Source organism: Bos taurus, chromosome 17, assembly GCF_002263795.3.
Source record: "Bos taurus isolate L1 Dominette 01449 registration number 42190680 breed Hereford chromosome 17, ARS-UCD2.0, whole genome shotgun sequence".
NCBI classification, from domain to species: Eukaryota; Metazoa; Chordata; class Mammalia; order Artiodactyla; family Bovidae; genus Bos; species Bos taurus.
The window spans coordinates 64,650,306-64,662,392 of NC_037344.1; the positions used below are offsets into that span (position 1 = coordinate 64,650,306).

General features: G+C 47.7%; 1 protein-coding gene across 6 annotated transcripts in view; it reads right to left on the bottom strand.

The window, feature by feature from the left end:
• The window catches only part of WSCD2 (WSC domain containing 2), a 133,404-nt gene that overhangs the window by 46,561 nt on the left and 74,756 nt on the right, over positions 1-12,087 (bottom strand). For 5 of the 6 annotated variants that reach the window (XM_024977796.2, XM_059876409.1, XM_002694610.7 and 2 more), the window contains one exon: positions 6,892-7,829. In XM_024977796.2, the coding sequence (XP_024833564.1) occupies positions 6,892-7,270 (379 nt within the window). In that variant the 5' untranslated portion in view covers positions 7,271-7,829. Of the gene's footprint in view, positions 1-6,891; positions 7,830-8,436; positions 8,692-12,087 lie in introns of all 6 variants that reach the window. The other variant, XM_059876410.1, reaches the window with a different exon arrangement.

Genomic DNA, 12,087 nt, shown 5'->3' on the forward strand with positions numbered 1-12,087 from the left:
AAATTGCATTCCTGGAATTCCTGCTCATATCTAGGTTCCCTAGGGGTAGAAGGGACGCATCTTTCACTTTGGTCAGGGCACAAGGATCCTAACAGGCTCAGCTCAACTATCTCCTCCCCTCAGGAAGGCATGATACAGCCCCATGACCCAACCGGATCCCTCCCTTGGGATCCCAGAGTCCCCTGGTTTACCCCACCTTAGCACTTTCTAAACAATTTTCCAAGTACTGGGCACTATTTTTTCAGAGTATGAAGAATTTAGGCCCACTGTGGAAGAATTTTTAACAAAATGAAAAAGTGCCATAGTGGGGGAAAGCATGACATGATGCTATATATATATATATATATATATATATATATATATATATATATACAGTGTTCCATTGTTTGGAAATCACCGACTCAACTCTGTGAGATGGTGACGGACAGGGGAGCCTCGAGCCTGCAGTCCATAAGATTGCAAAGAGTCAGGCATGACTTAGTGACCGAACAACAATTCTTTAGAAATAAACCCACAAGGGAGGAAACAAGACCAAAAAGGTGATACCTCAACAGGGTTGATCATGACTGTTGTTGGATGGTGGGCCTCTGGGCTATTTTAACTTTTATCTCTTTTTGCTGTGTATTCTAATTTTTCTACAATAAGCATATGTGACTTTGATAATCAAGAAAAAAGTTATATTCTAAAATATAATTCATCTTTTTACTTGTCTTTCTTTCTCCTGGAGGGTATGACTATTCCTCAGACCAAAAAAAGAAAAAGTGTGCTTGAATCATTCTTGTGTCTCCATCTCCCAGCACAGGCAAGGCAAACAGACATGCAATAAATACAGAATGAATGAATGAATGAATGGAGTTGGGATTCTATTAAGAGTCGGACATGACTGAGTGACTGAACAATGAACAATATAGCTCAGTGGTTAAGAATAAGAGCTTTGGGGGCTTCCCTGGTGGCTCTGGATCTTTTTTAAGTAACAGTTAGAACCGGACATGGAACAACAGACTGGTTGCAAATCGGGAAAGGAGTATGTCAAGGCTGTACATTGTCACTGTGTTTATTTAACTTCTATGCAGAGTACATCATGTGAAATGCCAGGCTGGATGAAGCACAAGCTGGAATCAAGATTGCCGGGAGAAATACCAATAACTTCAGATATGTAGATGATACCACACTTATGGCAGAAAGCAAAGAAGAACTAAAGAGCCTCTTGATGAAAGTGAAAGAGGAGAGGGAAAAGTTGGCTTAAAGCTCAATATTCAGAAAACTAAGATCATGGCATCTGGTCCCATCACTTCATGGCAAATAGATGGGGAACAATGGAAACAGTGAGATACTTTATTTTGGGGGGCTCCAAAATCACTGCAGATGGTGACTGCAGCCATGAAATGAAAAGATGTTTGCTCCTTGGAAGAAAAGCTATGACCAACCTAGACAGCATATTAAAAAGCAGAGACATTACTTTGTCAACAAAGGTCCATCTGGTCAAGGCTATGGTCTTCCCAGTGGTCATGTATGGATGTGAGAGTTGGACTATGGAAAGCTGAGAACTGAAAAATTGATGCTTTTGAACTGTGGTGTTGGAGAAGACTCTTGAGAGTCCCTTGGACTGCAAGGAGATCCAACCAGTCCATCCTAAAGGAAATCAGTCCTGAATATTCATTGGAAGGGCTGATGCTGAAGCTGAAACTCCAGTACTTTGGCCATCTGATGTGAAGAGCTGACTCATTTGAAAAGATCTTGATGGTGGGAAAGATTGAAGGCATGAGGAGAAGGGGATGACAGAGGATGAGGTGGTTGGATGGCATCATCGACTCTATGGACCTGAGTTTGAGTAAACTCCAGGAGTTGGTGATAGACAGGGAGGCCTGGTGTACTGCAGTCCATGGGATCACAAAAAGTCGAATACAACTGAGCGACTGAACTGAACTTGTGGCTCAGTGGTAAAGAATCCACCTGCCAATGCAGGAGACATGGTCTGATCCCTGATCTGGGAAGACCCCACACGCTTCAGAGCAGCTAAGCCTGCTCGTCCTAGAGGCCATGCTCTGCAGCGAGAAGCCCGGGCACCCTTACTAGAGAGTAGCTCCCGCTAGCTGCAACTAGAGCAAAGCACATGCAGCAACAAAGACCCTGCACAACCAAGAACAAACAAAAAAAAATTTTTTTTTTAAAAGAAGAGCTTTGGATGTAAACAAGAGTCGGGTTGGAGTCTGCTCTGCCACTTGGCACCTGTGCGACATGGGACAAGTCCTTTAACCCCTCTGAGCCTCTGTTTCTTCACCTATGGAAAAGAGTTTAATACTTCCTACAGACATAAGGCTGAGTATGAGCACACAGTCTGACCCAGAGCTGACCCTCCATAACCTGCATAGATTGCATCTTCTGCTGGAGGAGGTGGGAAGCGGTTGCTTCCAAAAATGCTGACTAAATCTCCTGTGTCCTTTTTCAAGCCCAGCCCAACACCCTCTGTAATCTGGGGTGGGGGAAACAGAAACAGCACAGATTTTGAAATCAAACTGGAGTCAGCTCCTGGCTGTGCTCCCGGCAACGGGGTCACCTAAGGCAAGTCACATCACCTCTGTTCTCTCCTACAGGATTACAATATTAATAATAATAGCCAGCACGCACTAAGTGCTTACTGGGGTCCAGGGTCTGTGCTGAACACTGTCCGTGCACTGAGAACTGAGACGATGTAGTGCTTAGGGTTCAAGTGTAAGATCCAAACCTCCCGGGTTCAAATATTGATTTATCCTCTCCTCCTGCTGGTTAACCTCGGGCAAGTTACCTAACCTCTCTGTGCCTCCATTTCCTCCCTGGAAGGGGGAGTTAATGACAGTGTCTACTTAACTGGGCTGCCAAGAAGACTATGGGATGTACCAGCTTCAAAGTGTTTAGAACAGTGCCTGGCATTTAGAGAGCATGCCATCGATTTATCTTATATAATCATCACAACAGACACCTGATGTTAAGTACCTTTTACCTCCCAAAGGAAACTGAGGTGACCTGCCCAAAGAGCTTCACAAGCTACCACAGAACTGGAATTTGAACCCTCATGTGGCTGCTCAGAGCACAGGATCTCGAAAGCCTAGCAAGGTGACTGGCACGTTGCAGGTGCCAGCTCCACCCGGGAAGTCAGACTTCCTGCCCAACCCCAGCCCAGCCTGGGAGCAGCTCCACCCTCCCTTCCTGTCCCATGATGGGCTCCGAGTCCTTTACAGCTTAAGTCTTGCATCGTTGCATCAAGCAGAGCCCTTGCCAACTTTAGATAACCAAATGTGTTTAGCATCAGGTCAAGGAAGCGTCTCATTTTTATTAGCGTTAATCTAATATGTTGTGTTTCCTTGCCGAACTCTGAATAAGTTAATCAAGGACAGTCTGAATTTGTGTTTTCTTAATAAGACTGCCTGATTTCAAAGCTGCCTGATGAGAGCTCTGTGCTCCAGGCTTCTTTATTTTCTCTTCTGTCTCTCTTTATACTTTATAAAATATCTAAGATTTCCAGAAGCAAGGGGTGGGGTAGCATGGTAGAGAAGAGGGCTCACAAGCTTTGGAATTAAATGAATCTTGCTTCAAACCTCAGTTCCTCTACTCACCACGTGGGTAACCTGGGGTAAGTGACTTCTTCTGAGTTTAAAAATTTCTCATTTGTAAAATAGGATAATAATAGTCTTTAACTTGTTGAGTCGTTGTGATAATTACATAAGGCAATGACGGTCTAGCCTATAATAACCATTCAATATATATTTAGCTACTGTTTCTACTACTATTAATACTAGTGGCAGAAACTATTAAGTGACCTATTATTAAAAGCCAAGAGATCTGAAAAGCATTTTACATATATCATCTCATTCAAATAACATATGAAAAGCACATGGAACAGTGGTTGGCATGAAGGAGGTGCTCAAGCAATGGTAGTAACTACCTGGAACAGGGGCGGTGGTATTTCATTCTATTTGTTTCTATTGTTGTTGGATGTATCAATTGTGCCATTAGGGAATCATATTCTATTAGAGGACCTCAACAAACACAGGAAATTACCATTCACATAAGGGCCATAACAGGGAGTACAGAGAAGGAACATTTGATCAAGCCTAGAGGGGGGTCGGAGAAGGCAATGGCAACCCACTCCAGTACTCTTGCCTGGGAAATCCCTTGGACAGAGGAGCCTGGTGGGCTGCAATCCATGGGGTCTCGAAGGTTGGACACGATTGAGCGACTTCACTTTCACTTTTCACTTTCATGCATTGGAGAAGGAAATGGCAACCCACTCCAGTGTTCTTGCCTGGAGAATCCCAAGGATGGCGGAGACTGGTGGGCTGCCGTCTATGGGGTCGCACAGAGTCGGACACGACTGAAGCAACTTAGCAGCAGCAGAGGGGGGTCAGGACAATTTTCTGCAGGTGAACTAAGCTGAGACCTGGAGGATGAGTAGAGCTGTGGCCAGGCAGCAGGCTGGTCATTCCTTCATTTGTGCATCCAATAACTCTTTTATACAACCAGTAGGTATTGAGTACCATCTTTGTTTCTGGTGCTGTCCAAGGTGCTGATAGAACGAAGCAATCGGGACAGGTACCCATTTCTGCCTTCATGGAGCTGACAGTCTAGTAGTAGAGATAGACTACAAGGAAGCAAAGTGCTTCCCTGGTGGTTCAGTGGTTAAGAATCCACCTTGCAATGCCGGGGACACTGGTTCGGATCCCTGGTCCAGGAAGATCTCACATGCCGTGCCACAACAATTGAGTCTGCCTGCTACAACTACGGAAGCCAGCATGCCTAGAGCCTGTGTTCCACAAGAGAAGCCACTGGACTGAGAAGCCTGTGCACTGAAACTAGAGACTAGCCCTGCTTTTCACAACTAGAGCAAGCCCATGCAGCAACCAAGACCAAGAGCAGCCAAAAATAAAATAAGTAAATAAAATTTCAAAAATTAAAAAACTAAGGAAGCAAATAAAAGCAAGATACTTTCAGATGGTGATAGGTACTGTGACAAAAATAGGATTGGGGAATGTGGTCCTGACCAGGCATAAAATGGGGCTACTTTAGGGCATTCCAGGAAGACCGCTACAGGATGCCATGGTTTGACTGGAGACCTGATGGAAGGGAGGAAGGGAGCCATGCAAAGATATGGGAAAGAGCATCCCAGATGGAAGGGACTAACTATAAAAAGATCCTGAGGTAGGAATGGGATTGGTGTGTTTAATGAGTAGCAAAGAGCAAAGTGGAGAGAGATGTGTGGTGAAGTGGGTGGGAAGTGTTACATGTTAATGTTACAACGTATAATGCCAAGTGTTACAACATGGTGGGCCATGATGGGGGCTCTGGAATTAATCCTAAGTTTGATGGGGCTTGCAAAGTAGCAGAAGGAGTTTGGAGTGGCTGGGATGAGATGAAGCTTGGTGATTGGAGAAGGTGGTGAGAGAATTTCTCCATCAGGGCAGCACCTCACACCTCAGCTATGCCTACAAGATGGGGTCCCTTACCCAGGTGGATCCACAAGACCTTCCTGATCACCCCTAAGACTCGACTCTGTGCAGGCATCATGCCAGGTGTTTCCATAATCATGTCTCATCAAACTCTCAGGAGAAGCCTGGCAGGAAGGAGGCCATTGTTCCCATCTTACAGATGACAAAACTGAGGCATGAAAAGGCCAAGCCACTTGCTTGGACTGTGTGACTGGTTGGAGTGGAGTTGGACTATGAATCCAAGTTCCCTAAGCCATTCTGCTACCTCTCGCCTTCTCCTTCACTGCCCTGTGAAGTTTTCAAGGAAGTGGAATTCTAGAAAATTCCTGAGGGTAAAATGATGGGGTCTTCTGGATGGCTCCTGAGCCAGAAGCAGGTTGGGACTGAAGCAGGGAAACATGCTCCCCAGGACGAGTCCCCTCCAATAGCCCTGCTTCCTTCCACGGTGGGAGAAGGGGTTTTTCCACAAGTTGAATGACAGCGGAAGTGTGACATGTGGCAGGGAACACAAGGGCTGGGGAGGTTTTCCTTCTGTCCTGATTGGTGGTAGATCCTCCCAAACCATCTGGCTGTGATTCTGGAAATGTCCATTCGTGTTAATCTCATGAATTGCAGGAGTTGTGGGGTCCTCCCCAGAACGCTGCTCCGATGAGGGGACATCAGTTGACCCTGGGAAGTAGTCATAGAGCCAGCATCCAGGCCAGATGTGTCTGCTTTGAACTTGTCACTGACCAGCTATGTGGCCTTGGGGAAAGTTTTCACTTCTCCAAGCCTGTTTCCATGTGTGTTAACTGGGCATAGGATCACATTCCTTAAGTCCATGGAGTGTAGTGAAAATCAAGTGAGGTGATGTACTTAGGAAGAAAAGCCCACTTTGACTGTGACAGGCTAAGAAAATGCAACGAAACGAAGTCCCCTAAGCGCCCTCACCAAGGGATCCGGCTAAGCAGAACAGAAGCTCTGCCACTAGCTAGCTGTGTGACCTTAGGCTCCCGGGGCCTCAGTCTCCTCATCTTTAAAATGGGAATAATAGCACCTATCACATGGGGTTGTGGCTGTAATTTGATGCCTGTCAAGTGCTTGGAAAAGTACCTGGCCCTTAGTAAGTGCTCAATAGATGCTCGGGGTTTTGATTTTCAGGTGCATGTAACAAGGGCTATAAAGGGCTGCATGGGAGGGTCAGATGTTGAACTCTGACAGATTCAGGGTTCAGCTCTAAGCGTGGATGTTTATAAGCTGTGTGACCCTGGGCAAGCTACCTAAAGTCTCTGAGCTTCGATTTTCTCCTCTGTGAAACCTCCTGCATATATAATGGCTGGTTCCTAGGAAACACTGAACACTGGCAGCTGTTACTATAATATTATTAGTATCATCATCCCCCTTCCCTTGTCCTCAGCCACCTTCCAGCCCAGAGGCTCACCCCTCTTACCTCGCTCCTCCTCCTTCTCCCGGACGACCCTCCCCTTGAGGGCCCGGCTCCAGGCTCCCCCGTAGTCCCCCAGCTTGGCTCTCTCATTCCCGTCCTTGCCCTTGAACCAGGGTCCGTACCTGCGGGCGATGCTTGAGACTTCACCTGTGTCCCGGAAGCCTCTGCCCAGATTTAAGTCACCCAGGAAGGTCAGCTCAGCGCCCTCCACTGGGGCCCCCACAGCGGGGTTGGCCTGGTTCTGGGAGACGGCAGGCTGACCCACAAAACCAGAGTGAAGGAAGACAAGGCTCCCAGCTGTCAGGTAGAGCACCAGGAAGGTAAAGAAACGCACAGGCTTCCTGCGGAAGTACCGCTGGAATTTGAACCAGAGCTTGGCCATAGTGGGATCATTCCGGACTGGATCGCTGGGGCTCAGCTGGGGCTTGGGGGGGTGTGGTCCAAGGAGAGAGGGGAGGGGGGCTTTGTTTCTTAAGCTTCCCTTAGGGATGGAGCCCCTGGGGGTCTTCAGTCTTAATCCCGCTGTGAAGGTGACTGCCAAGTCCAGGGCAGGAGGGCAAGTCCAATGCTTGGCTGACGCCAAGAGAAGAGAGGACAGGCTTCCCCAGCCCTCCTGAGGTCAGGGTGGGCTTCTCTGGGCCATGAAAGGGGTTCTGAGGCTCAGGGCACTCAGGAGTTGGTCCCATGTTCCTACATCTTGTTCTCTGCCGCAGAATTCCCAAAGAACTTGGAAAATAGCAATCGGAGGAGGATTTTGTGAGGGTTCACAGGCAGCTGGAGTTCGCTTCTTGCCCGTTCTCGGTTGCTCAGGCCTATAGTACCTAGGTTAATTCACGGAGGGCCTCTTTCCCAGCTGGGGACCAAGCTCAGTCTGTCCACCCGGTGGAAACACAAGCGGGCAGCCTTTCATCTGGTGAAGCATTAGGGCTCAGGGCTGCCACCTGCAAAAGAGCACAGGTACAGACATAAGAAACCTCCTGGCAGAGGCCAGAATGTGAAGCTTTCTTGAACATTCTCAGGGGAGGGGAGAATGCAGAGTCCAGAGAGGGAGGAAACCAGTGGCCCAAAGAACCCAGCAGTGCTGGGTAAAAGCGACTCCTGCTGGTCCTCATCTTGGGACAAGCTTTATCTTGGACAAACTCAGGTCCTTAAGCCCCATTGCTCAGTGCTCAGTCATGTTTGACTCTTTGTGACCCTTTGGACTGTAGCCCACCAGGCTCCTCTGTCCATGGGATCTTTCATACATGAATACTGGAGTGGGTTGCCATTCCCTTCTCCAAGGGATCTTCCCAACCCAGGGATTGAACCTGCACCTCTTGCATCTCCTGCATTGCAGGCAGATTCTTTACTGCTGAGCCATGGGGGAAGCCCTTCCTAAGCCCCATACGTCTGCATATTTGTCAAATATATGCTGATTCATGGGGGTTAGTTTAAGTCTAAATGTACTTCCTAGGTCTTTGCCAGACTGTCTGCTGGACGTGGCTGATACTGAACTAGATCAAATTTGTTCATTTTTTTCCCCCAAACACATATTTATAGAAGACCTACTGTGTAGCAGGCACTGTCCTGCATGTGTGCTAAGTCGCTTCAGTCTGTCCGACTCTTTGGGGCCCCATGTAGACTGTAGCCCCCAGGCTCCTCTGTCCATGGGATTTTTCAGGCAGGAATACTGGAGTGGGTTGCCATGCCCTCCTCCAGGCTCTGTTCTAGGTGCTGGGAATAAAGCTGTGAACCCAAGAGACACAGTTCCTTCTCTCACCGGGATCACGTTGTCATGGAAGAGTTCAAACCCAGAGTCCCTCTCTTTTATCCAAGGAAGAAAAGGAGAAGGAAGGAAAGCAGAATTATTTAGCAACATATGCATTCACTCAGTATTTATTATGCATGGCATGCTCTGCTTTGTACGGAGCCTTCCATGTGTATTAATTACTCTTCCCCATGTTCCCATGGGAAGTGCCTATTTCCCATTTTACAAATGAGGAAACTGAGGATACACAGCTGGTGAGTGGTGGAGGTGGGATTGGAACCTAGGACGGTCTGAACACAAAAGCACAGCTCCGAACCCCCGCCTTTTTGACTCTTTCTCCCACATGGTCAGGACATCACTTGGGAGTTCCGAGACGGCCCCTGAAGCAGCAGCCCGTCTCCACCTGCTCCCAGTGGCCAGTGGTGGCTCATTGTATGAGGGCCCCTCAGAGTGTGGTCTGAGGAGCGTCTGATTCAGCATCCCTTGGGAGCCTGGCTACCCATGAAGATTCCCAATCTCTCCAATCGGAATTTCTGGTTGAGGAGGAAGCCTACAGGTGTAACCAGGTGCTCTCAGGTGATGATCACGAGCACAAAGGTTTGACAACCATGGTTTTTTCAGTAAACACTCAGGATCAGCAGTCTGGAAGAAAATAGATTGTAAATTAGAAAATGGAAGAAAAAAAAAAAAAAAAAAGAACTCCATTTGCCTTATGTGGTTTCATATCACCACCAGCAGGGGGCCTCATGACAATCTTGGCCACTGCAAAGGAGTCAACTGTCAGCCAGCCAATGGGTGATTTGAATGGTGACAGCCCCTACCAAATCCAGACAGCAGTATGAGAGTTTAACTGCGGTGTGAGGTAGAGTCCAGTGTTCCTACATATGCCATCCTATTCATTCAAGAATTAAGTACTGAGCACCTACATACACTATCGTTGTAAGCACTTGGAACTATTCAATGAACAAGACAGCCCCAAATGCATGCTCTTGTGGGGTCAAACTATCTGTTCATCCATCCGTCATTCTTTAATCTACCCAGCAGTCCACCTACCCATCCATCCATCCATTAAGTCACAATCTATTCACCCATCCATCATTCATTCTTTAATCTATCCATCAATTCCCCTACCCCTCCATCCATTCATCATTAATCTGTTCATTAATCCATCCACCCATCCATCCATCACCCATTCATTCATCTATCTATTCATCTGAATTGGAGCAGCCCACTCATTCATCCAGCTCTCCACCCACCCATTCATCCACCCATTCCTCCATTCATTTAGCAACATGTGTTACTTGCCTACCATGCATGTGCTTGGAATGCAGAAATAAATAATTTGAAAAAAAAAACAAAACTCGGAGTTGCTGCTTTCAAAGAATTCAGAGTTTACTGAGGGAGAGAGCAATTTAAACGATCACCATATCAAATCACTATACTAGAGCTGCTGCTGCTGCTAAGTCACTTCAGTTATGTCCGACTCTGTGCGACCCCATAGATGGCAGCCCACCAGGCTCCCCCATCCCTGTGATTCTCCAGGCAAGAACACTGGAGTGGGTTGCCGTTTCTTTCTCCAATGCATGAAAGTGAAAAGTGAAAGTGAAGTCGAAATCAGTTGTGTCCAACTCTTCTGGACCCCATGGACTGTAGCCCACCAGGCTCCTCTGTCCATGGGATTTTCCAGGCAGAGAGACAATGATAAATCCCATAGTAGAGGTATATATAAGATATAGAACAGAAATTAATATTAACAGCTAATGTTTATCGAGCACTTATTATATGCCAGATACCACTCTACAAACACAATGCCCTGATTTAATCATCATGTCAATACAATGAGGCAGATCTAGATCCATTTCAAAGAGGAGAGGAATAAAGCACAGGATGATAAAGTAACTTGTCCAAGGCCACACAGCTGGTAAGTGGCAGCTGGCTTGTGAACCTGGGCTCATCTGATTTCACAGCTTGTGTTCCTAACCACACATCTATTCTAGTCTTGTATTCCTTTGAGAATATGGTAAAAAAAAAAAAAAAAAACCAAAAAACTACAGGCATATGCCCAGAGAAGAGCGCTTGCACAAAAGTTCCTAGATATTGGCTTACATGTCAAGGGGTTTCTGCACCCTCGGGTAAGAGGCCCCGGAATGTGGGAGCCCCGAGAAGTGAGGGTCTGAAGCTGCCCTGAGGGGACTCAGAGACAGCTACCCTCTGGGAGGGGTCTTTAAGGTGGCGGGTCTTGCAGGAAGAGTCAGCTTTCTGGGTGAAGAAACAGCAGAAGGACACTTTAGGGAGGAGGAGCAGCACACACCCAGGGCAGGGCACTGCGGTAGAGGCAGCTGAGGGGCTTACTGAGTGAAGCCAAATTGCTCAGTTGTGTCTGACTCTTTGCGACCCCAAGGACTGTATATAGCCCACCAGGCTCCTCCATCCATGGGATTCTCCAGGCAGGAATAGTGGAATGGGTTGCCATGTCCTTCTGCAGGGGATCTTCCTGACTCAGGAATCGAACCCAGGTCTCCCACACTGCAGGCAGATGCTTTACTCTGAGCCACTAGAGGAGCTTAGTGTATGGTAAGAAGGCAGTGAAGTGGTGGGTTGGGGTCAGACCCTGGGGAGCCTTGAATGCCAAGCTCAGAAATCTGGACTATGCTCTAACTGAAGTTTCATGGTCACACTGACACTTTGGAAAGACCAGCCTCTTATCAGCTTAAAAGCCTCTGGGCAGTGAGGGGTGTCCCCTGGTATTCCATGTAAATCACACACATGGCAGAGATTTCTGCAGCTGGGCCAGAATGAAGGAAGACCAGCAGCCCTCACGGGAATAGGCGGTTGGCGGGGGGACACCAGCCCTTCCAGAGGCATGCAGGCAAGAGCATGGACTCTGCAGGCAGATGGACCTGGGGTCAAATCCCGCCTCTTCCATCCACCACCTGTGTGCCTGGGGCAAGACATCTCTTCTTAGCGACCGAGGCTCCTGACCTGTGAAGTGGACATAAGAAGCTTGACACTCCCCCCTCCCCGAAATATATTGCCTGGAGGATTGCATTAAAAACTATAGGAAGAGCACAGGGGGCTCAGCTTGGTGCTCTATGGTGGCCTCGATGGGTGGGATGCGGGTGTAGGGTGGGAGGGAAGTCCAAGAGGGAGGGAATATATGTACACATATAGCTGATTCACTTTATCGTATACTAGAAAACTAACACAGCATTGTAAAGCAACTATACCCCAGTTAAAAAAAATTGTACATCTGGCACATAGTAGGTGCTCAAGAAGAGCCCTCAGCGCCTCCCCTCCCGTGAGCACACGTGAGCTGCCTCCAGAGCCCCTTGCCGACAGCAAGCAGCGCATCTGCTGCGGGTATGCCGACAGCAAGGACTTCCGCTGTTGTGCTCCCCGTGGCTCTGTCTCTCTGAGGGTATTTCTGGGTCTAGTTCCTTTTTGTTGTTCCC